Source organism: Bombina bombina, chromosome 3 (genome assembly GCF_027579735.1).
Source record: "Bombina bombina isolate aBomBom1 chromosome 3, aBomBom1.pri, whole genome shotgun sequence".
NCBI classification, from domain to species: Eukaryota; Metazoa; Chordata; class Amphibia; order Anura; family Bombinatoridae; genus Bombina; species Bombina bombina.
The window spans coordinates 1,075,179,024-1,075,202,112 of record NC_069501.1 but is presented as its reverse complement, the minus strand read 5'-3'; the positions used below and the strand labels follow the sequence as shown (position 1 = coordinate 1,075,202,112).

Sequence of the window (23,089 nt, the reverse complement as noted above, 5' to 3'; positions counted from 1 at the left end):
GAAGGGGGGAGAGCCAAAGAGAAGGGGGGAGAGCCAAAGAGAAGGGGGGGGGAGAGCCAAAGAGAAGGGGGGGGGAGAGCCAAAAAGAAGGGGGGGGGAGAGCCAAAGAGAAGGGGGGGCCAAAGAGAAGGGGGGGAGCCAAAGAGAAGGGGGGGAGCCAAAGAGAAGGGGGGGGAGAGCCAAAGAGAAGGGGGGGGGAGAGCCAAAGAGAAGGGGGGGGGAGAGCCAAAGAGAAGGGGGGGGAGCCAAAGAGAAGGGGGGGAGCCAAAGAGAAGGGGGGAGCCAAAGAGAAGGGGGGGAGAGCCAAAGAGAAGGGGGGGGGAGCCAAAGAGAAGGGGGGGAGCCAAAGAGAAGGGGGGGAGAGCCAAAGAGAAGGGGGGGGAGCCAAAGAGAAGGGGGGGAGCCAAAGAGAAGGGGGGGAGCCAAAGAGAAGGGGGGGGGGAGAGTCAAAGAGAAGGGGGGGGGAGAGCCAAAGAGAAGGGGGGGGAGAGCCAAAGAGAAGGGGGGGAGAGCCAAAGAGAAGGGGGGAGAGCCAAAGAGAAGGGGGGAGAGCCAAAGAGAAGGGGGGGGGAGAGCCAAAGAGAAGGGGGGGGAGCCAAAGAGAAGGGGGGGAGAGCCAAAGAGAAGGGGGGGGAGCCAAAGAGAAGGGGGGGAGCCAAAGAGAAGGGGGGGAGCCAAAGAGAAGGGGGGGGGAGAGTCAAAGAGAAGGGGGGGGGAGAGCCAAAGAGAAGGGGGGGGAGAGCCAAAGAGAAGGGGGGGAGAGCCAAAGAGAAGGGGGGAGAGCCAAAGAGAAGGGGGGAGAGCCAAAGAGAAGGGGGGGGGGGAGAGCCAAAGAGAAGGGGGGGGGGAGAGCCAAAAAGAAGGGGGGGGGGAGAGCCAAAGAGAAGGGGGGGCCAAAGAGAAGGGGGGAGCCAAAGAGAAGGGGGGGAGCCAAAGAGAAGGGGGGGGAGAGCCAAAGAGAAGGGGGGGGGAGCCAAAGAGAAGGGGGGGGGAGAGCCAAAGAGAAGGGGGGGGGAGAGCCAAAGAGAAGGGGGGGGGGAGCCAAAGAGAAGGGGGGGAGCCAAAGAGAAGGGGGGAGCCAAAGAGAAGGGGGGGAGAGCCAAAGAGAAGGGGGGGGAGCCAAAGAGAAGGGGGGAGAGCCAAAGAGAAGGGGGGGGAGAGCCAAAGAGAAGGGGGGGAGAGCCAAAGAGAAGGGGGGGAGAGCCAAAGAGGAGGGGGGGGAGAGCCAAAGAGAAGGGGGGGGGGAAGAGCCAAAGAGAAGGGGGGGGGAGAGCCAAAGAGGGGGGAGAGAGAGAGCCAAAGAGGAAAAAGAGCCAAAAAGGAGAGAGAGCCAAAGAGGGGGGAGAGAGAGCCAAAGAGGGGGGGGAGAGCCAAAGAGAAGGGGGGGAGAGCCAAAGAGAAGGGGGGGGAGAGCCAAAGAGAAGGGGGGGGGAGAGTCAAAGAGAAGGGGGGGGAGAGCCAAATAGAAGGGGGGGGAGAGCCAAAGAGAAGGGGGGGAGAGTCAAAGAGAAGGGGGGGGAGAGCCAAAGAGAAGGGAGGGGGGAGAGCCAAAGAGAAGGGGGGGAGAGCCAAAGAGAAGGGGGGGAGAGCCAAAGAGAAGGGGGGGGGGAGCCAAAGAGAAGGGGGGGGAGAGCCAAAGAGAAGGGGGGGAGAGCCAAAGAGAAGGGGGGGAGAGCCAAAGAGAAGGGGGGGGGGAGCCAAAGAGAAGGGGGGGAGCCAAAGAGAAGGGGGGAGCCAAAGAGAAGGGGGGGGAGAGCCAAAGAGAAGGGGGGGGGGGGGAGAGCCAAAGAGAAGGGGGGGGAGAGCCAAAGAGAAGGGGGGGGAGAGCCAAAGAGAAGGGGGGGAGAGCCAAAGAGAAGGGGGGGAGACAAAGAGAAGGGGGGGGAGAGCCAAAGAGAAGGGGGGGAGAGCCAAAGAGAAGGGGGGGGGGAGAGCCAAAGAGAAGGGGGGTAGAGCCAAAGAGAAGGGGGTAGAGCCAAAGAGAAGGGGGGTAGAGCCAAAGAGAAGGGGGGGGGGAGAGCCAAAGAGGGGGGGGGGGAGATCCAAAGAGAAGGGGGGGGGGAGAGCCAAAGAGAAGGGGGGGAGAGACAAAGAGGGGGGAGAGAGAGAGCCAAAGAGAAAAAGAGCCAAAAAGGAGAGAGAGCCAAAGAGGGGGGAGAGAGAGCCAAAGAGGGGGGAGAGAGAGCCAAAGAGGGGGGGGAGAGAGCCAAAGAGGGGGGGAGAGAGCCAAAGAGGGGGGGAGAGAGCCAAAGGGGGGGGGAGAGCCAAAGAGGGGGGAGAGAGCCAAAGAGGGGGGAGAGAGAGAGCCAAAGAGGAAAGAGAGACAAAGAGGAGAGCAAAAGAGGGGAGAGAGACAAAGAGGGGGGAGAGAGAGCCAAAGAGGGGGGAGAGAGAGCCAAAGAGGGGGGGCAGAGCCAAAGAGGGGGGCAGAGCCAAAGAGGGGGGGGAGAGAGCCAAAGGGGGGGGGGGGAGAGCCAAAGGGGGGGGAGAGCCAAAGGGGGGGGAGCCAAAGGGGGGGGAGAGAGCCAAAGGGGGGGGGGGAGAGCCAAAGGGGGGGAGAGAGCCAAAGGGGGGAGAGAGAGAGCCAAAGAGGAGAGAGAGCAAAAGAGGGGAGAGAGCCAAAGGGGGGGGGGGGAGAGAGCCAAAGGGGGGGGGGGAGAGCCAAAGAGAAGGGGGGGGAGTCAAAGAGAAGGGGGGGGAGAGCCAAAGAGAAGGGGGGGGGGGAGAGCCAAAGAGAAGGGGGGGGGGGAGAGCCAAAGAGAAGGGGGGGAGAGCCAAAGAGAAGGGGGGAGAGCCAAAGAGAAGGGGGGAGAGCCAAACAGAAGGGGGGGGAGAGCCAAAGAGAAGGGGGGGGAGAGCCAAAAAGAAGGGGGGGCCAAAGAGAAGGGGGGGAGCCAAAGAGAAGGGGGGAGCCAAAGAGAAGGGGGGGGGAGAGCCAAAGAGAAGGGGGGGGGAGAGCCAAAGAGAAGGGGGGGGGGGAGAGCCAAAGAGAAGGGGGGGGGGGAGAGCCAAAGAGAAGGGGGGGAGCCAAAGAGAAGGGGGGAGCCAAAGAGAAGGGGGGGGGAGAGCCAAAGAGAAGGGGGGGAGCCAAAGAGAAGGGGGGAGAGCCAAAGAGAAGGGGGGGAGAGCCAAAGAGAAGGGGGGGAGAGCCAAAGAGGAGGGGGGGGAGAGCCAAAGAGAAGGGGGGGGGAAGAGGCAAAGAGAAGGGGGGGGAGAGCCAAAGAGGGGGGAGAGAGAGAGCCAAAGAGGAAAAAGAGCCAAAAAGGAGAGAGAGCCAAAGAGGGGGGAGAGAGAGCCAAAGATGGGGGAGAGAGAGCCAAAGAGGGGGGGGAGAGCCAAAGAGAAGGGGGGGGAGAGCCAAAGAGAAGGGGGGGGAGAGTCAAAGAGAAGGGGGGGGAGAGTCAAAGAGAAGGGGGGGGGAGAGCCAAAGAGAAGGGGGGGGAGAGCCAAAGAGAAGGGGGGGGAGAGCCAAAGAGAAGGGGGGGAGAGTCAAAGAGAAGGGGGGGGAGAGCCAAAGAGAAGGGAGGGGGGAGAGCCAAAGAGAAGGGGGGGAGAGCCAAAGAGAAGGGGGGGGAGAGCCAAAGAGAAGGGGGGGGAGAGCCAAAGAGAAGGGGGGGGAGAGCCAAAGAGAAGGGGGGGAGAGCCAAAGAGAAGGGGGGGGAGCCAAAGAGAAGGGGGGGAGAGCCAAAGAGAAGGGGGGGAGCCAAAGAGAAGGGGGGGAGAGCCAAAGAGAAGGGGGGGAGAGCCAAAGAGAAGGGGGGGGGGAGAGCCAAAGAGAAGGGGGGGGGAGCCAAAGAGAAGGGGGGGAGAGCCAAAGAGAAGGGGGGGAGACAAAGAGAAGGGGGGGAGAGCCAAAGAGAAGGGGGGGAGAGCCAAAGAGAAGGGGGGGGAGAGCCAAAGAGAAGGGGGGGGGAGAGCCAAAGAGAAGGGGGGTAGAGCCAAAGAGAAGGGGGGGAGAGCCAAAGAGAAGGGGGGGGAGAGCCAAAGAGGAGGGGGGGGAGAGCCAAAGAGAAGGGGGGGGGAGAGCCAAAGAGAAGGGGGGGAGAGCCAAAGAGGGGGGAGAGAGAGAGCCAAAGAGAAAAAGAGCCAAAAAGGAGAGAGAGCCAAAGAGGGGGGAGAGAGAGCCAAAGAGGGGGGAGAGAGAGCCAAAGAGGGGGGAGAGAGAGCCAAAGAGGGGGGGAGAGAGCCAAAGAGGGGGGGGGAGAGAGCCAAAGGGGGGGGGGAGAGCCAAAGAGGGGGGAGAGAGCCAAAGAGGGGGGAGAGAGAGAGCCAAAGAGGAAAGAGAGACAAAGAGGAGAGCAAAAGAGGGGAGAGAGACAAAGAGGGGGGAGAGAGAGCCAAAGAGGGGGGCAGAGCCAAAGAGGGGGGGGGAGAGAGCCAAAGGGGGGGGGGGAGAGCCAAAGGGGGGGGGGGAGAGAGTGCCAAAGGGGGGGGGGGAGAGCCAAAGGGGGGGAGAGAGCCAAAGGGGGGAGAGAGAGAGCCAAAGAGGAGAGAGAGCAAAAGAGGGGAGAGAGCCAAAGGGGGGGGGGGGAGAGAGCCAAAGAGGGGGGGGGGGGAGAGCCAAAGAGGGGGAGGAGAGCCAAAGAGGGGGGGGGAGAGAGCCAAAGAGGGGGGGGGAGAGAGCCAAAGAGGGGGGAGAGAACAAAAGAGGGGGGAGAGAACAAATGAGGGGGGAGAGAGAGCAAAAGAAAGGAGGGAGAGAGCCAAAGAGGGGAGAGAGAGAGCAAAGGAGAGGGGGGAAAGAGAGCAAAGGAGAGGGGGGAGAGAAAGCAAAAGAGAGGGGGGAAGAGAGAGCAAAAGAGAGGGGGGAGAGTGCAAGGGGTGGAACCGCTGTACTGCAAAAAATGGCCCGTGTACACAGGCTTTAGTACTAGTATATATATATATATATATATATACACACACACACACACACAGTGTGCTGCATAAAAATCTGCATGCAAAAATATGTTTTTCAAAATTATTTAAAATAATCAATTTGTTAAAACAAACTGTAGGCTTTCATGCATCAGAGTAGTCCAGGGATATACCCCTTAAAAACCTTGTGAAAACAGAATTTATGCTTACCTGATAAATTACTTTCTCCAACGGTGTGTCCGGTCCACGGCGTCATCCTTACTTGTGGGATATTCTCTTCCCCAACAGGAAATGGCAAAGAGCCCAGCAAAGCTGGTCACATGATCCCTCCTAGGCTCCGCCTACCCCAGTCATTCGACCGACGTAAAGGAGGAATATGCATAGGAGAAATCATATGATACCGTGGTGACTGTAGTTAGAGAAAATAATTCATCAGACCTGATTAAAAAAACCAGGGCGGGCCGTGGACCGGACACACCGTTGGAGAAAGTAATTTATCAGGTAAGCATAAATTCTGTTTTCTCCAACATAGGTGTGTCCGGTCCACGGCGTCATCCTTACTTGTGGGAACCAATACCAAAGCTTTAGGACACGGATGATGGGAGGGAGAAAATCAGGTCACCTAGATGGAAGGCACCACGGCTTGCAAAACCTTTCTCCCAAAAATAGCCTCAGAAGAAGCAAAAGTATCAAATTTGTAAAATTTGGTAAAAGTGTGCAGTGAAGACCAAGTCGCTGCCTTACATATCTGATCAACAGAAGCCTCGTTCTTGAAGGCCCATGTGGAAGCCACAGCCCTAGTGGAGTGAGCTGTGATTCTTTCAGGAGGCTGCCGTCCGGCAGTCTCATAAGCCAATCGGATGATGCTTTTAAGCCAAAAAGAGAGAGAGGTAGAAGTTGCTTTTTGACCTCTCCTTTTACCAGAATAAACAACAAACAAAGAAGATGTTTGTCTGAAATCCTTTGTAGCCTCTAAATAGAATTTTAGAGCACAAACTACATCCAAATTGTGTAACAAACGTTCCTTCTTTGAAACTGGATTCGGACACAAATAAGGCACAACTATCTCCTGGTTAATGTTTTTGTTAGAAACAACTTTCGGAAGAAAACCAGGTTTAGTACGCAAAACCACCTTATCTACATGGAACACCAGAAAAGGAGGAGAACACTGCAGAGCAGATAACTCTGAAACTCTTCTAGCAGAAGAAATTGCAACCAAAAACAAAACTTTCCAAGATAGTAACTTAATATCTACGGAATGTAAGGGTTCAAACGGAACCCCTTGAAGAACTGAAAGAACTAAATTGAGACTCCAAGGAGGAGTCAAAGGTTTGTAAACAGGCTTGATTCTAACCAGAGCCTGAACAAAAGCTTGAACATCTTGCACAGCCGCCAGTTTTTTGTGAAGTAAAACAGATAAAGCAGAAATCTGTCCCTTCAAAGAACTTGCAGATAATCCTTTCTCCAAACCCTCCTGTAGAAAGGATAGAATCTTAGGAATTTTTATCTTGTTCCATGGGAATCCTTTAGATTCACACCAACAAATATATTTTTTCCATATTTTATGGTAAATTTTCCTAGTTACAGGCTTTCTAGCCTGAACAAGAGTATCAATGACAGAATCTGAAAACCCACGCTTTGATAAAATCAAGCGTTCAATCTCCAAGCAGTCAGTTGGAGTGAAGCCAGATTCGGATGTTCGAATGGACCTTGAACAAGAAGGTCCTGTCTCAAAGGTAGCTTAGATGGTGGAGCCGATGACATATTCACCAGGTCTGCATACCAAGTTCTGCGTGGCCACGCAGGAGCTATCAAGATCACCGAAGCCCTCTCCTGATTGATCCTGGCTACCAGCCTGGGAATGAGAGGGAATGGTGGGAATACATAAGCTAGGTTGAAGGTCCAAGGCGCTATCAGTGCATCTACTAGAGTCGCCCTGGGATCCCTGGATCTGGACCCGTAGCAAGGAACCTTGAAGTTCTGACGAGACGCCATCAGGTCCATGTCTGGAATGCCCCATAATTGAGTTATTTGGGCAAAGATTTCCGGATGGAGTTCCCACTCCCCCGGATGGAAAGTCTGACGACTCAGAAAATCCGCTTCCCAATTTTCCACTCCTGGGATGTGGATTGCAGACAAGTGGCAGGAGTGATTCTCCGCCCATTGAATTATTTTGGTCACTTCCTCCATCGCCAGGGAACTCCTTGTTCCCCCCTGATGGTTGATATATGCAACAGTCGTCATGTTGTCTGATTGAAACCTTATGAATTTGGCCTTTGCTAGTTGAGGCCAAGCTTTGAGAGCATTGAATATCGCTCGCAGTTCCAGAATGTTTATCGGGAGAAGAGATTCTTCCCGAGACCATAGACCCTGAGCTTTCAGGGGTTCCCAGACCGCGCCCCAGCCCACCAGACTGGCGTCGGTCGTGACAATGACCCACTCTGGTCTGCGGAAGCTCATTCCCTGTGACAGGTTGTCCAGGTTCAGCCACCAACGGAGTGAATCTCTGGTTCTTTGATCTACTTGGATCGTCGGAGACAAGTCTGTATAATCCCCATTCCACTGTCTGAGCATGCACAGTTGTAATGGTCTTAGATGAATTCGTGCAAAAGGAACTATGTCCATTGCCACAACCATCAAACCTATTACTTCCATGCACTGCGCTATGGAAGGAAGAAGAACAGAATGAAGTACTTGACAAGAGCTTAGAAGTTTTGATTTTCTGGCCTCTGTCAGAAAAATCTTCATTTCTAAGGAGTCTATTATTGTTCCCAAGAAGGGAACTCTTGTTGACGGGGACAGAGAACTTTTTTCTATGTTCACTTTCCACCCGTGAGATCTGAGAAAGGCTAGGACAATGTCCGTATGAGCCTTTGCTTTTGACAGAGACGACGCTTGAATCAGTATGTCGTCCAAGTAAGGTACTACTGCAATGCCCCTTGGTCTTAGCACCGCTAGAAGGGACCCTAGTACCTTTGTGAAAATCCTTGGAGCAGTGGCTAATCCGAATGGAAGTGCCACAAACTGGTAATGCTTGTCCAGAAAGGCGAACCTTAGGAACCGATGATGTTCCTTGTGGATAGGAATATGTAGATACGCATCCTTTAAATCCACCGTGGTCATGAATTGACCTTCCTGGATGGTAGGAAGAATTGTTCGAATGGTTTCCATCTTGAACGATGGAACCCTGAGAAATTTGTTTAGAATCTTGAGATCTAAAATTGGTCTGAATGTTCCTTCTTTTTTGGGAACTATGAACAGATTGGAGTAAAACCCCATCCCTTGTTCTCCTAATGGAACAGGATGAATCACTCCCATTCTTAACAGGTCTTCTACACAATGTAAGAATGCCTGTCTTTTTATTTGGTTTGAAGACAATTGAGACCTGTGGAACCTCCCCCTTGGGGGTAGTTCCTTGAATTCCAGGAGATAACCTTGAGAAACTATTTCTAGCGCCCAAGGATCCTGAACATCTCTTGCCCAAGCCTGAGCAAAGAGAGAGAGTCTGCCCCCCACCAGATCCGGTCCCGGATCGGGGGCCAACACTTCATGCTGTTTTAGTAGCAGTGGCAGGTTTCTTGGCCTGCTTACCCTTGTTCCAGCCTTGCATCGGTCTCCAGGCTGGTTTGGTTTGAGAACTATTACCCTCTTGCTTAGAGGGTGTAGAATTTGAGGCTGGTCCGTTTCTGCGAAAGGGACGAAAATTTGGCTTATTTTTAGCCTTAAAAGACCTATCCTGAGGAAGGGCGTGGCCCTTTCCCCCAGTGATGCCTGAAATAATCTCTTTCAAGTCAGGGCCAAACAGCGTTTTACCTTTGAAAGGGATGTTAAGCAATTTGTTCTTGGAGGACACATCCGCTGACCAAGACTTTAGCCAAAGCGCTCTGTGCGCCACAATAGCAAAACCTGAATTTTTCGCCGCTAATCTAGCTAATTGCAAAGTGGCGTCTAAGATAAAAGAGTTAGCCAATTTAAGTGCTTGAACTCTGTCCATAACCTCCTCATACGAAGAGTCTTTATTGAGCGACTTTTCTAGTTCTTCGAACCAGAAACACGCTGCTGTAGTGACAGGAACAATGCATGAAATTGGTTGTAGAAGGTAACCTTGCTGAACAAACATCTTTTTAAGCAAACCCTCTAATTTTTTATCCATAGGATCTTTGAAAGCACAACTATCTTCTATAGGGATAGTAGTGCGTTTGTTTAGAGTAGAAACCGCCCCCTCGACCTTGGGGACTGTCTGCCATAAGTCCTTTCTGGGGTCGACCATAGGAAATAATTTTTTAAATATAGGGGCTGGAACAAAAGGTATGCCGGGCCTTTCCCATTCCTTATTTACAATGTCCGCCACCCGCTTGGGTATAGGAAAAGCATCGGGGGGCACCGGGACCTCTAGGAACTTGTCCATCTTACATAACTTCTCTGGAATGACCAAATTGTCACAATCATCCAGAGTAGATAACACCTCCTTAAGCAGAGCGCGGAGATGTTCTAATTTAAATTTAAAAGTAATAACATCAGGTTCAGCTTGTTGAGAAATTTTTCCTGAATCTGAAATTTCTCCCTCAGACAAAACCTCCCTCCTGGCCCCTTCAGATTGGTGTGAGGGTATGTCAGAACCATTATCATCAGCGTCCTCATGCTCTTCAGTATCTAAAACAGAGCAATCGCGCTTTCTCTGATAAGTGGGCATTTTGGACAAAATGTTTTTAATAGAATTATCCATTACAGCCGTTAATTGTTGCATAGTAAGAAGGATTGGCGCACTAGATGTACTAGGGGCCTCTTGTGTGGGCAAGACTGGTGTAGACACAGAAGGGGAAGATGCAGTACCATGCTTACTCCCCTCGCTTGAGGAATCATTTTGGGCAACATCATTATCAGTGGCATCATTGTCCCTACTTTGTTTGGACACTATGTCACATTCATCACATATATTTAAATGGGGAGGAACCTTGGCTTCCAAACATACAGAACATCGTCTATCTGATGGTTCAGACATGTTAACAGGCATAAACTTGATAACAAAGCACAAAAAACGTTTTAAAATAAAACCGTTACTGTCACTTTAAATTTTAAACTGAACACACTTTATTACTGAATATGTGAAAAAGTATGAAGGAATTGTTCAAAATTCACCAAAATTTCACCACAGTGTCTTATAGCCTTAAAAGTATTGCACACCAAATTTGAAAGCTTTAACTCTTAAAATAACGGAACTGGAGCCGTTTTTACATTTAACCCCTATACAGTCCCTGGTATCTGCTTTGCTGAGACCCAACCAAGCCCAGAGGGGAATACGATACCAAATGACGCCTTCAATAAGCTTTTTCAGTGGTTCTTAGCTCCTCACACATGCATCTGCATGCCTTGCTTTCCAAAAACAACTGCGCATTAGTGGCGCGAAAATGAGGCTCTGCCTATGACTAGAAAAGGCCCCCAGTGAAAAAGGTGTCCAATACAGTGCCTGCCGTTTTTTTAATACATCCCCAAGATTAAAAGAACTATTTATAGTTATAATCCACTAAATATACTTATAAAGTAATCGTTTTAGCCCAGAAAAATGTCTACCAGTCTTTAAAGCCCTTGTGAAGCCCTTTATTCTTATACTAAACTAAGAAAATGGCTTACCGGTTCCCATAGGGAAAATGACAGCTTCCAGCATTACCAAGTCTTGTTAGAAATGTGTCATACCTCAAGCAGCAAAAGTCTGCCCACTGTTTCCCCCAACTGAAGTTAATTCATCTCAACAGTCCTGTGTGGAAACAGCCATCGATTTTAGTAACGGTTGCTAAAATCATTTTCCTCTTACAAACAGAAATCTTCATCTCTTTTCTGTTTCAGAGTAAATAGTACATACCAGCACTATTTTAAAATAACAAACTCTTGATTGAAGAATAAAACTACATTTAAACACCAAAAAACTCTTAGCCATCTCCGTGGAGATGTTGCCTGTGCAACGGCAAAGAGAATGACTGGGGTAGGCGGAGCCTAGGAGGGATCATGTGACCAGCTTTGCTGGGCTCTTTGCCATTTCCTGTTGGGGAAGAGAATATCCCACAAGTAAGGATGACGCCGTGGACCGGACACACCTATGTTGGAGAAATTTAGATTCATGCTCTCATATTTTGTGATAATTCTAAGGCAGAAGTAGCAGTGTCCCATGCATAGACAATGTCATAACAATCACAGTATGCACTCCTGGTTTCCATACCCTCTGAAGGAGGTGGTACACAATTTGCCAGGTAGGTTACAGTAATAGCAGGTAAAGTAAATAATGAATCTACATTGTAATTAGTAAATCCTCAATAACTAATTAATGGGGGATTTTAGCTTGTGTTTTAGGTCACAAAACAAATGTTCAGGTGACAAGAGTCCCAGATAATTCATCAAATGAATTACCATTTCAGGGTATTTGTGTAAGTCTTGGCACAACATACAGTTTACACTACTGGCATTTAGAAAATGGATTCATTAGGGCAACCTTGGAAAATGTTTGCAATATTTATACTTGAATTAGTTTTGAGTATTTGTGAGAATTTGTTTAGAATTGCTATTTGAAAGAGTTTACAAACAGATGGTAAAATAAAATAAATATAACTCACCCTAAATTTATACTTTGTACTTCGCCTAAGATTTCTCACTGTGCATGTAAGGTCATCTCCATTGTATTTTGGCTTAAAACCATAACCCTGCGAAAAGAATGATATGATCTTTCAAATATAATCACAAATAGCTGTACAAAAGCAACTAAATCACGACATATCTAGTGTGCTTCCCTACATAAAGAGTATATCAAACACACAACTGTTGTAATCATGGAGAATTTATGCATGGATTAAAAACTAGTTTGCAAAGGCAAATCTACATAACTGAAACAGAGGCAGCTAAACTCCAAAAGATTTACATACAGAAAAGAGGCCCTCCACTTTTTTAGGACCTAGATAAATATGCGTATCTGTCTGTCTTTCTGTCTATCTTAGTGATCTATCTATCTATCTAGATAGGCGGAGGCGAAAAAGATAGTGAAGATGTGTGAATTACAGTGCATTGTATTTATATTTGATGCAGTGACTCAATGCATTCTGAGAAGATTTATCATGTTACATCTGGCTTTACCCACAGCCGCTTGAGTAATGTCAGGTTTACCCGGGTAATGCTAGGATTATCCAATTTCTTACTTTACCCACAACATATATATATATATATATATATATATATATATATATATATATACACAGTATATATATACAGTATATATATATATATATATATATGGGAAGGGAGCAAAGATTCAACAAATGATACCAAGAGATCCATTTTAATTCTAAGCTCTATCTGAATCATGAAAATGATATGCTAAAAATAATTTTCTGGATTCCGGAGAGGGCTATAATGTCCCATGATATTGCAAAAAGAAAGCAATATGCTTTTTCTATGCTATGATCATCACCTGCAGAGAAATACTTTAAATCTGGTATAGATTATTTGAATGCCGGAGCTTATATACTGCTTTACATACACCAAAATTATAACCTTATAGAACAGTGTTTGATACCCGAAATATTATGATTCTTTAAAATAGCAAATAATACTAAGAGTACCTAATAAGTTAACACATTGTTAACAGCACATACCGAAGTTTCTTCTTCCATTTCCAAAATATAAGAAATTCCTTCATCAGACGGTGTACCTGAGGGTTTAGTCCATTGCACCGATAACCAACTAATTCCTGCTTTAATAAGCGTTGGGCATGCTGGCACTGTTGGAGCACTGCCGGAGGTGTACAACAATACCTCTTCACTAAAGCCACTTAAAAGAAAAAAAAATATGCAAGGTGTGTTAGGTGTGTACAAAGATACAGAAGACTTAAGACATTGGAGCATCAGACCTTTTAGTCAAAGGCCCAGGAGCTTCCAAGCACATTTTATATGCCCTCCTCCTTCCCAAATCATATAGGGCCAGACTATGAGTAGAGCGCTATCTTAACCTGCGCCCGTAAAAGAGCAAATTTGCCCCTTTACAGGCGCACGTTAAATAACCAGCCATTACAAGTGGCTGGGTAATGCTCCTGCGAGCTCGCGGTTTCACTTTGCGCTTAGAGCAATAAACCAGAGATCAGACATCTGGTTAATAGAAAAAATGTGCCCCAATTGCCCTCCAAATAAAGAGGACAGTACTGTACAATATAAAATAAATATGAGCATTTTTATTATTTTTTTATTTTTTAAAAGTGCACAAAGCAGTTATAAGGGGTTAAAGTGAGGGGATGTGGGGTGTTAGAAAAAAAAACAGCAGCTAAAATGCCTTTACATAGGAGTAAATGGGGGACTGTTTTTACTCTAAATATATATGTATATGCATATATATTTATGTGTTAATGTGTATATACACATATAAACACATAAATATATATGGATATATTCATATACATATATAATTATTTATTGCTGCCCAACGCTGCGTGATTTGCCCCCTGCGTTAAGTGAATTGCCGTATCTGATGGCATGAAAACGAGGCTCCTATTGGAGCCTATGGAAGCACGCTCTTGTGAGCGCTTGGCTTCCAGGCAATGCACCTCACATTTATGTGCGCTCGTATTACTGAGTGGAGGGCAAATATCTTGCTTGCTAATATTGCACTCCACTCGTAATCTAGCCCATAATGTTGATGTCAGAACCAAGTGGGTATAAAATCCTACAGCAAAGGAGATTATGGTTTAGGTTAATCATCATGTAGTGGGGGTTCCACTCAAATTTTCAGCAGATCAACTCAGGTGACTTGCACCCCACTACTGGCAAATTAAGTTCTGCAACATTGTTGTACAACTGTTCCTCGATGAGTAGCGGATCTTATAGGGTCTAGGAAAAGATCTGATAGAGAGCATTTTAATATTACAATACTCAGATTTTTAGCCCCTGTTTATCTCGGCTTCTGTTTCATATTTTTCCTTTAGAATGTAAGCTTGACGGCCTTTCAACCTATAAAGCACTTTAGATAATAGCATCCGTTATTGGTTGTGACACGAAAGCAGGGTCCCTCCTCACTTTTTGCTCTGCTTAAATATTACGGTTATAACCCCAGGTATATCACTGTGTAAATTGCCGAAAAATTATATATCCACCAATCACTGGCAATGTTCTGCTTAGGAGCTGCAGTTTGTCTTTAGCAAAGTATTTAAGCAGAGCTCATACATATACAGCTTACAGGGCACACTAGTGCAATTATAAAATGATCTAACAAATTAAGAGTATTTTATTCTGTTATTAGAATATCCTTCCAATACAATATTTAATAAAAAAGACAACTAGTAGACATATGATGTGCAGTCACTCAATAGGTTTTCTTACCTTATACCCATATCATTTTTAGCTGCAAGCCTGAAGGTATATCCCATTGCTGGTGAGAGCTTTGTTACTCTAAACTGTTTTTGCAGTCCGTAGTAACACTGGGAAAACTCACTATTGCCTTTTCCCTGGGGATGGAGAAACATATAAGTAAAATCATTTACAGTGCTGTAAATACTGAGAAGCTGGTGCAAGCAAAAAACATAATGCGTAAAGGTTAAACCTGGGGTAAAAACATTTACAGCATATGGAAATGAAACTAAAGTTATCAGCTATCAGTTAGGGTATTTGTTCTGCTGGCACCTCTAGACATAGAGGCCCGAATGGAGCTTGAGGGCCCGTGTTTCTGGCGAGTCTTCAGACTTGCCAGAAACAGCAGTTATGAAGCAGGGGTCTAAAGGCAGCTGCTCCATAACCCTGTCTGCCTGCTCTGAGGCGGACAGGAAACACCACAATTCAATCCGATCGAGTACGATCGGGTTGATTGACACCCCCCTGCTGGCGGCCGATTGACCGCAAATCTACAGGGGGCGGTGTTTAGATTGCACCCCAATCTCTCCGTATTCAGCATTGCACCAGCAGCTCACAAGTGTATTGCTCTCCGCATTCAGCGAGGTCTGTTGGACCTGATCCGCACTGTCGGATCAGGTCCGACAGACCTTTGATAAATAGTCCTCATAGTCTAACTAGATGATGACTTCAATATATGCACCGACTATTGCAGCCCCAGGAATGTACATCTGCTTAAAGCAGCATACAAATATCATGTACAGAACAAGGAATAAAATGTAATAGGGGGAAATATCATGTACAGAACAAGGAATAAAATGTAATAGGGGGAAATATCATGTACAGAACAGGGAATAAAATGTAATAGGGGGAAATATCATGTACAGAACAAGGAATAAAATATAATAGGGGAATACTACAACATTTTCTTACTTGATCAGCCAGAATTATGTCTTGTTTTTACTGTGATGTCCCTCAAAGAATTTTAGAAGGCAAATTTTAGCTTGAGAGCTGTTTATCTAGCAATTTAGGGTTCTGGGTGTGAAGGAGAGACTTATACACTGCAATATAATGTTAAAAAAAGACCAACAGGCCCTATAAACGTACTACACAATGCTGAATTTAAAACAAGACTTTTTATGACGCATAATTATATTGGTATGATGTTATGTAAAACGCGTTAGCTTATGTTGATTTTTCTTAAAGCTTTTAGCATGTATATAATGGGTTCTTTTAAAATGTGACAGAAACTTTAAAGAGTTTAAACCTATTTGCAAACAAATGATTTTTTGTTTTGTGTGTCCAATTTAGTATTGGTTCATAGAGAAATGTGAAAATACACTTACTTCATCCCACTCCAGAAGATAACTGTGTATCTTTGAGCCGTTGTCACAAGATGGCTGTAGACAGATGATACAGGAAATAAGTATAAGCAGAGCTAGCGTGTTCTACCTAACAATCAATATGCTAGAATCAATATACTCTGATCAAACTAAGCACTAAATAAACGGATTCTAAAAATCAGCCATTACATATGTAATAAAGGGCCTTGTCAGAAGATTTATAAAACGCATATTTTTCAGACTCTACAGATTTAAAACAGATAATGACAAAAAAATACTGGCATTTGTACAAGTGGCTAAGGATAATAAATGCGTCTTTAAAATTCAATATGGCCAGTGGTTCTTGAGACTTTAAAATACAATAATGTAAAAGACTTAGATAACATTGTGTTCTGATTTGTGGACTAGAAAACATTTTCACGTAAAGCAACTGCTGGATTTATTTTTATTTTGTTTTTTACCATTAAAAATAAAATAAAAATTACCTTCCACCCCCAGATCCCCAAGACGTATACCGTTGGAAAGGTTAGGCGATTATCTTTCCAACTGTGGGTCTTGGGGGTCTGTAGATGCTTAGATGCCTGAGATACAGGCTTCTAAGCAGCATGCCCCCTTTCCCTATCTTGTCCATTGCAATTTTTAAACAAAGTTGCACGGTGACGTCATCACGTCATTGCGCGTGACGTCACCGCACGTAACAGGAAGCCCCGGTGATGCCTGTCACTATACAGGCCCGATCGCTGGGGTGGGAGTCGATGGGAGCCCCCAGATTGCTTTTAAGGTAGGTGAGTGCTAACGACGGCTCTGAGCCGTCATTAGCACTCAAGGGGTTTTAAAGGGGTATAGCTGAGTGTGTCTTAAATAATGATATATACTTACCGAAAGACAGCCATCCACATGTAGCAGACAGCCAAACCTGTACTGAAAGCTATCAGCAGAGGTAATGGTATAAGAGTATATTGTCGATCTGAAAAGGGAGGTAGGAGATGAATCCCTACGACCGATAACAGAGAACCCTTGAAAAGATTCCCTGCGAGGGAAACCATAAAATCAGTAGGCGATACTCTCTTCCCATCCCCCTGACAAACACTGTACTCTGAGAGGAATTGGGCTTCAGAATGCTTAGAAGCGCTTATCACAGAAGAAATCATAAAAATCACTTCCATAGGAGGCAACGTTTGTAAAACTGAATTGTGGATGTGGTGAGGGGTGTATTTGTAGGCATTTTCAGGTTTGGGAAACTTTGCCCCTCCTGGTAGGATTGTATATCCCATACCAGGATTGTATATCCCATACGTCACTAGCTCATGGACTCTTGAAGATTACATGAAATAAATCTTTCTTTTGTGATTCAGACAGAGCAGACAATTTTAAGAAAGTTTCCAATTTACTTCTATTATTAAATTTGCGTCATTCTTATGTTATTCTTTGTTAAAGAGATACCTAGGTAGGTATGTAGAAAAAATGGCAGGCTCTCAATCCAGAAACTAGTAATAAAACTGAAAATGTATTGAACAGCTTAAAAATGATGTACATCAGACATGGCAGATAAAACAGTGCAGGAAATCTTACATGTTTCGCGCCCCCTACAGGCGCTTACTCATAGATGAGGGACTCTGTGAGAAACCTCATCTATTTATGCGGTGAGAGTCATAGACTTAACTATTTCCTTGCCTCACAGTCATAAAATGAAAAAAAGGTTTAAAAACAGACTGCAATGTGAATTAGATACACAGGTAGAATCCCAAAAGGCAAGTTAAATAATCAAATGGATGAGGACAGACTGCACACAAAACTGGTTCAACAGATATTTGATACAATATAATAAAATAAAAAGTTATTAGATAGAAAACAAATACACCTAACAGTATATTAAAATGACTGCATATATTGAATATTTAAATAGACATAAAGCTGGTACTATAACAGTAAATATATGAATATTAGATATATAAAGAGACCAAAATGCATCAAAAATATCAGGAACTTTTTCCTGCCTATATGAGGACTCATATATAACCCTATGGGTGAAGATAGAGAGTAATATCAATAGATAAAGAGAATAATATCAATAGATAAAGAGAATAATATCAATAGATAAAGAGTAATATCAATAGATAAAGAGTAATATCAATAGATAAAGAGAATAATATCAATAGATAAAGAGTAATATCAATAGATAAAGAGAATAATATCAATAGATAAAGAATTTGTACTGCTTGATTCAATCAAGACATGAATAATAAAAACATGAATAATAAAGACAGCTTAGCAACATAGGAAGAACAGATTTACAAATAGCGAGCACTACTATAGCCTGAATTTATGTTTGAAAACTGAGTTGAGAGATGTATATGATATAGATTATTTCATTGATAATTAACATCTCTCAACTCAGTTTTCAAACATAAATTCAGGCTATAGTAGTGCTCGCTATTTGTAAATCTGTTCTTCCTATGTTGCTAAGCTGTCTTTATTATTCATGTTTTTATTATTCATGTCTTGATTGAATCAAGCAGTACAAATTCTTTATCTATTGATATTATTCTCTTTATCTATTGATATTATTCTTTATCTATTGATATTACTCTCTATCTTCACCCATAGGGTTATATATGAGTCCTCATATAGGCAGGAAAAAGTTCCTGATATTTTTGATGCATTTTGGTCTCTTTATATATCTAATATTCATATATTTACTGTTATAGTACCAGCTTTATGTCTATTTAAATATTCAATATATGCAGTCATTTTAATATACTGTTAGGTGTATTTGTTTTCTATCTAATAACTTTTTATTTTATTATATTGTATCAAATATCTGTTGAACCAGTTTTGTGTGCAGTCTGTCCTCATCCATTTGATTATTTAACTTGCCTTTTGGGATTCTACCTGTGTATCTAATTCACATTGCAGTCTGTTTTTAAACCTTTTTTTCATTTTATGACTGTGAGGCAAGGAAATAGTTAAGTCTATGACTCTCACCGCATAAATAGATGAGGTTTCTCATAGAGTCCCTCATCTATGAGTAAGCGCCTGTAGGGGGCGCGAAACATGTAAGATTTCCTGCACTGTTTTATCTGCCATGTCTGATGTACATCATTTTTAAGCTGTTCAATACATTTTCAGTTTTATTACTAGTTTCTGGATTGAGAGCCTGCCATTTTTTCTACATTCTTACCTTTGGCAATTGGATCCTCTGCTCTCCGTGCATGCAGTTGCTCTTTTTTGGGACTCCTTTCCATGCCGCTTTTCCTCGCGGTTTGGTTTTTGGACTGACTTCCGGTTCATCGGGTGACTGGCCGGCTGCGTTTTCTGTTTGTTTTCATACCTAGGTAGGTGTCTGGAGCACTACATGGCAGGAAACAGTGCTGCCATCTAGTGCTCTGCATTTGTATAACATTCTTTAAAAACTGCTGCCATATAGTGCTCCAGACACGTGAACTCTTCTGAGCTTCCCTGCTTTTCATCAAAAGATACCAAAAGAACAAATAATTTTGATAATAGAAGTAGATTAGAAAGTTGTTTAAAACTGCATGCTCTATCTGAAACCTTTAAGAAAATTGTTACCTTTTCATGTCCCTTTAAAGCCCAAACATTTTCTTTCAGGATTCAGAAGAGAGCTCAAATTAAAAAATAAATTACTGTGCACTTCTACTAATAAATTTACTTTATTAAAATTAAACTTGCACAATAGAACATGAAGGGCTAGATTACAAGTGGAGCACTATTTTAACGTGCGCACGTAAATGGGCAAATTTGCCTGTTTACGGGTGCACGTTAAATAACCAGCCATTACAAGTGCTTGCGGGAGCACTTTGCACTAAGTCCAATTAACCAGAGGTCAGAACTCTGGTTAGTTTAAAAAATGTGCCCCAATTGCCCCTCAAATAAAGTGGACAGTTCTTTTTAATAAAATAAAAGTAGTTATAAGCGGTTAAAGTAAGGGGATATGGGGTGTTAGACAAAAAACGGCACTGAAGTGCATTAACATTGCAGTCTATGGGGACTGTGATTATACTCTAAATATATATATGTATATGCTTATACTGTATACATATATATATATATATATATATATATATATATGTGTGTGTGTGTTAATATGTGTATATACACATATATTCATATACATATATATTTTTAATTTGCTGCCCAACGCTGCACGACTTACACCCTGCGCTGTGCTAGGTGCTTTGCCGTGTCTCATGGCATGAGAACGAGACTCCCATTTAAGCCTATGTAAGCACACTCTCGTGAGCGCAAGGCTTCCAGGCAATGTGAATGCGAGGTCGTGTTCGCATTGCGCTTAACTTCTAATGCCAGCGCACATTTGCATGTGCTGGTATTACTGAGTGGAGCACAAATATCTTGCTTGTGAAAGTGCAATTTTGTGCTCCACTCGTAATCCAGACCGTAATGTTAAAAAGCCACATTGTTCTCTTGATATCCTTTGTTGAAAACTAATATACACACATCCTACACTACTGGGAGCTAACTGGTGATTATGGCTACACATATTTGTCCCCTGTGATTGGCTTACCTGATGTGTTCAGCTAGCTCTCAGTAATGCATTGCTGCTCTGTAGCTGATTTTACAAGGCACTTAAAGGGACATGAAACCCAATTTTTTTCTTTCATGTTTTAGAAAGATGCCATTTTAAACTACTTTCTAATTTACTTCTATTATCTAATTTGCTTCATTCTCTTGATAGACTTTGCTGAAAAGCATATCTAGATAGGCTCAGTAGCTGCTGATTGGTTGCTGCACATAGATTCCTCTTGTGATTGGCTCACCCATGTGCATTGCTATTTCTTCAACAAAGGATATATAAAGAATGAAGTAAATTAGATAATAGAAGTAAATTGGAATAATGTTTAAAATTGCATGCTCTACCTGAATCATGAAAGATTTTTTTTGGGTTTAGTGTCCCTTTAATCCCTTTGCAAGGGTTAAACATAGCTATAAACAAGCAATAGTGAAATAATAAAATACCCCAGGATATTAGAGCATTTTATTTTTGCACTTTTATATCCCTTTAACTAATGTAACGGGGTTAAACACATGGCAGTCCATTACAATCCTTCTGATCCTGCTGGTTATCAGAGTTGTTTAGCTCACAGTCTGTGTTTTTCAAGTTCTGAGTGATTAAAATTCAAACATTAACCATTTGCGTAACGGAAAAAACCTGGATCGGATTCGACAAGATTGCAGGAAAATCACACATCATTTGATAAAATGGACACATCGAAATCAACACAAAAAGAGATTGATAAAGTGCAAAATAATAATAAATTCTATTATTTTGTGCATGTGCAATACACTCTGAAAGGGCCACAGATGCCATTTCATATATATATATCTATATCTATCTATCAATATTTGGTCTAGATTAATTGAACCTGTATTCAGCACTATTGTACAGTCTCTAAGTTGTGGGCGGGACAGACATTTACAAATGAATAGGTATTTCATTGCTAGATATATGATATCCCGTACAGCTAACGAGATCTGCTGGAAATTCAAGAAAAAACAGAATTTATGCTTACCTGATAAATTACTTTCTCCAACGGTGTGTCCGGTCCACGGCGTCATCCTTACTTGTGGGAATATCTCTTCCCCAACAGGAAATGGCAAAGAGTCCCAGCAAAGCTGTCCATATAGTCCCTCCTAGGCTCCGCCCACCCCAGTCATTCGACCGACGGACAGGAGGAAAAAAACAGGAGAAACTATAGGGTGCCGTGGTGACTGTAGTTAGAGAAAATAATTCATCAAACCTGATTAAAAAACCAGGGCGGGCCGTGGACCGGACACACCGTTGGAGAAAGTAATTTATCAGGTAAGCATAAATTCTGTTTTATCCAACATTGGTGTGTCCGGTCCACGGCGTCATCCTTACTTGTGGGAACCAATACCAAAGCTTTAGGACACGGATGAAGGGAGGGAGCAAATCAGGTTACCTAAACAGAAGGCACCACGGTTTGCAAAACCTTTCTCCCAAAAATAGCCTCTGAAGAAGCAAAAGTATCAAATTTGTAAAATTTGGCAAAAGTGTGCAGTGAAGACCAAGTCGCTGCCTTACATATCTGATCAACAGAAGCCTCGTTCTTGAAGGCCCATGTGGAAGCCACAGCCCTAGTGGAGTGAGCTGTGATACTTTCTGGAGGCTGCCGTCCAGCAGTCTCGTAAGCCAATCGGATGAAGCTTTTAAGCCAAAAGGAAAGAGAGGTAGAAGTCGCTTTTTGACCTCTCCTTTTACCAGAATAGACGACAAACAGAGAAGAAGTTTGTCTGAACTCTTTTGTAGCTTCTAAATAGAATTTTAGAGCACGGACTACGTCTAAATTGTGTAACAAACGTTCCTTCTTTGAAACTGGATTCGGACACAAAGAAGGAACAACTATCTACTGGTTAATATTTTTGTTAGAAACAACCTTTGGAAGAAAACCAGGCTTAGTACGCAAAACAACCTTATCTGCATGGAACACCAGATAGGGCGGAGAACACTAAAGAGCAGATAACTCAGAAACTCTTCTAGCAGAAGAAATAGCAACCAAGATAACAACTTAATATCAATGGAATGTAGAGGTTCAAACGGAACCCCTTGAAGAACTGAAAGAACTAGATTTAAACTCTAGGGAGGAGTCAAAGGTCTGTAAACAGGCTTGATCCTAACCAGAGCCTGAACAAATGCTTGAACATCTGGCACAGCTGCCAGTCGTTTGTGTAATAAGACAGATAAAGCAGAAATCTGTCCCTTTAGAGAACTCGCTGATAATCCTTTATCCAAACCCTCTTGTAGAAAGGAAAGGATCTTAGGGATTTTGATCTTATTCCATAAGAATCCCTTGGATTCACACCAGCAGATATATCTTTTCCATATTTTATGGTAAATTTTTCTAGTTACCGGTTTTCTGGCTTGAACTAGAGTATCTATCACAGAATCTGAAAACCCACGCTTTGATAGAATCAAGCGTTCAATTTCCAAGCCGTCAGCTGGAGGGAGACCAGATTTGGATGTTCGAATGGACCCTGTACAAGAAGATCCTGTCTCAAAGGTAGCTTCCATGGTGGTACCGATGACATTCACCAGGTCTGCATACCACACAGGAGCTATCAAGATCACCGAGGCCCTCTCCTGCTTGATCCTGGCTACCAGCCTGGGAATGAGAGGAAACGGTGGAAACACATAGGCTAGGTTGAAGGTCCAAGGCGCTACTAGTGCATCCACTAGAGTCGCCTTGGGATCCCTGGATCTGGACCCGTAGCAAGGAACCTTGAAGTTCTGACGAGACGCCATCAGATCCATATCCGGAATGCCCCATAATTGAGTCAACTGGGCAAAGATCTCCGGGTGGAGTTCCCACTCCCCCGGATGGAATGTCTGACGACTCAGATAATCCGCCTCCCAGTTTTCCACACCTGGGATGTGGATCGCAGATAGGTGGCAGGAGTGATCCTCTGCCCATTTTATTATTTTGGTCACTTCTTTCATCGCCAGGGAACTCCTTGTTCCCCCCTGATGATTGATAT

General features: G+C 44.3%; 1 protein-coding gene across 1 annotated transcript in view; it reads right to left on the bottom strand.

Moving 5' to 3' along the window:
• Positions 1-23,089, bottom strand: part of FNDC3A (fibronectin type III domain containing 3A) — a 646,553-nt gene that overhangs the window by 116,947 nt on the left and 506,517 nt on the right. The window contains exons 11-14 of the mRNA XM_053708360.1: positions 15,560-15,613; positions 14,208-14,332; positions 12,495-12,669; positions 11,463-11,549 (exon numbers count right to left, since the gene is read on the bottom strand). Coding sequence (XP_053564335.1) covers positions 11,463-11,549; positions 12,495-12,669; positions 14,208-14,332; positions 15,560-15,613 — 441 coding nt within the window. The remainder of the gene's footprint in view (positions 1-11,462; positions 11,550-12,494; positions 12,670-14,207; positions 14,333-15,559; positions 15,614-23,089) is intronic.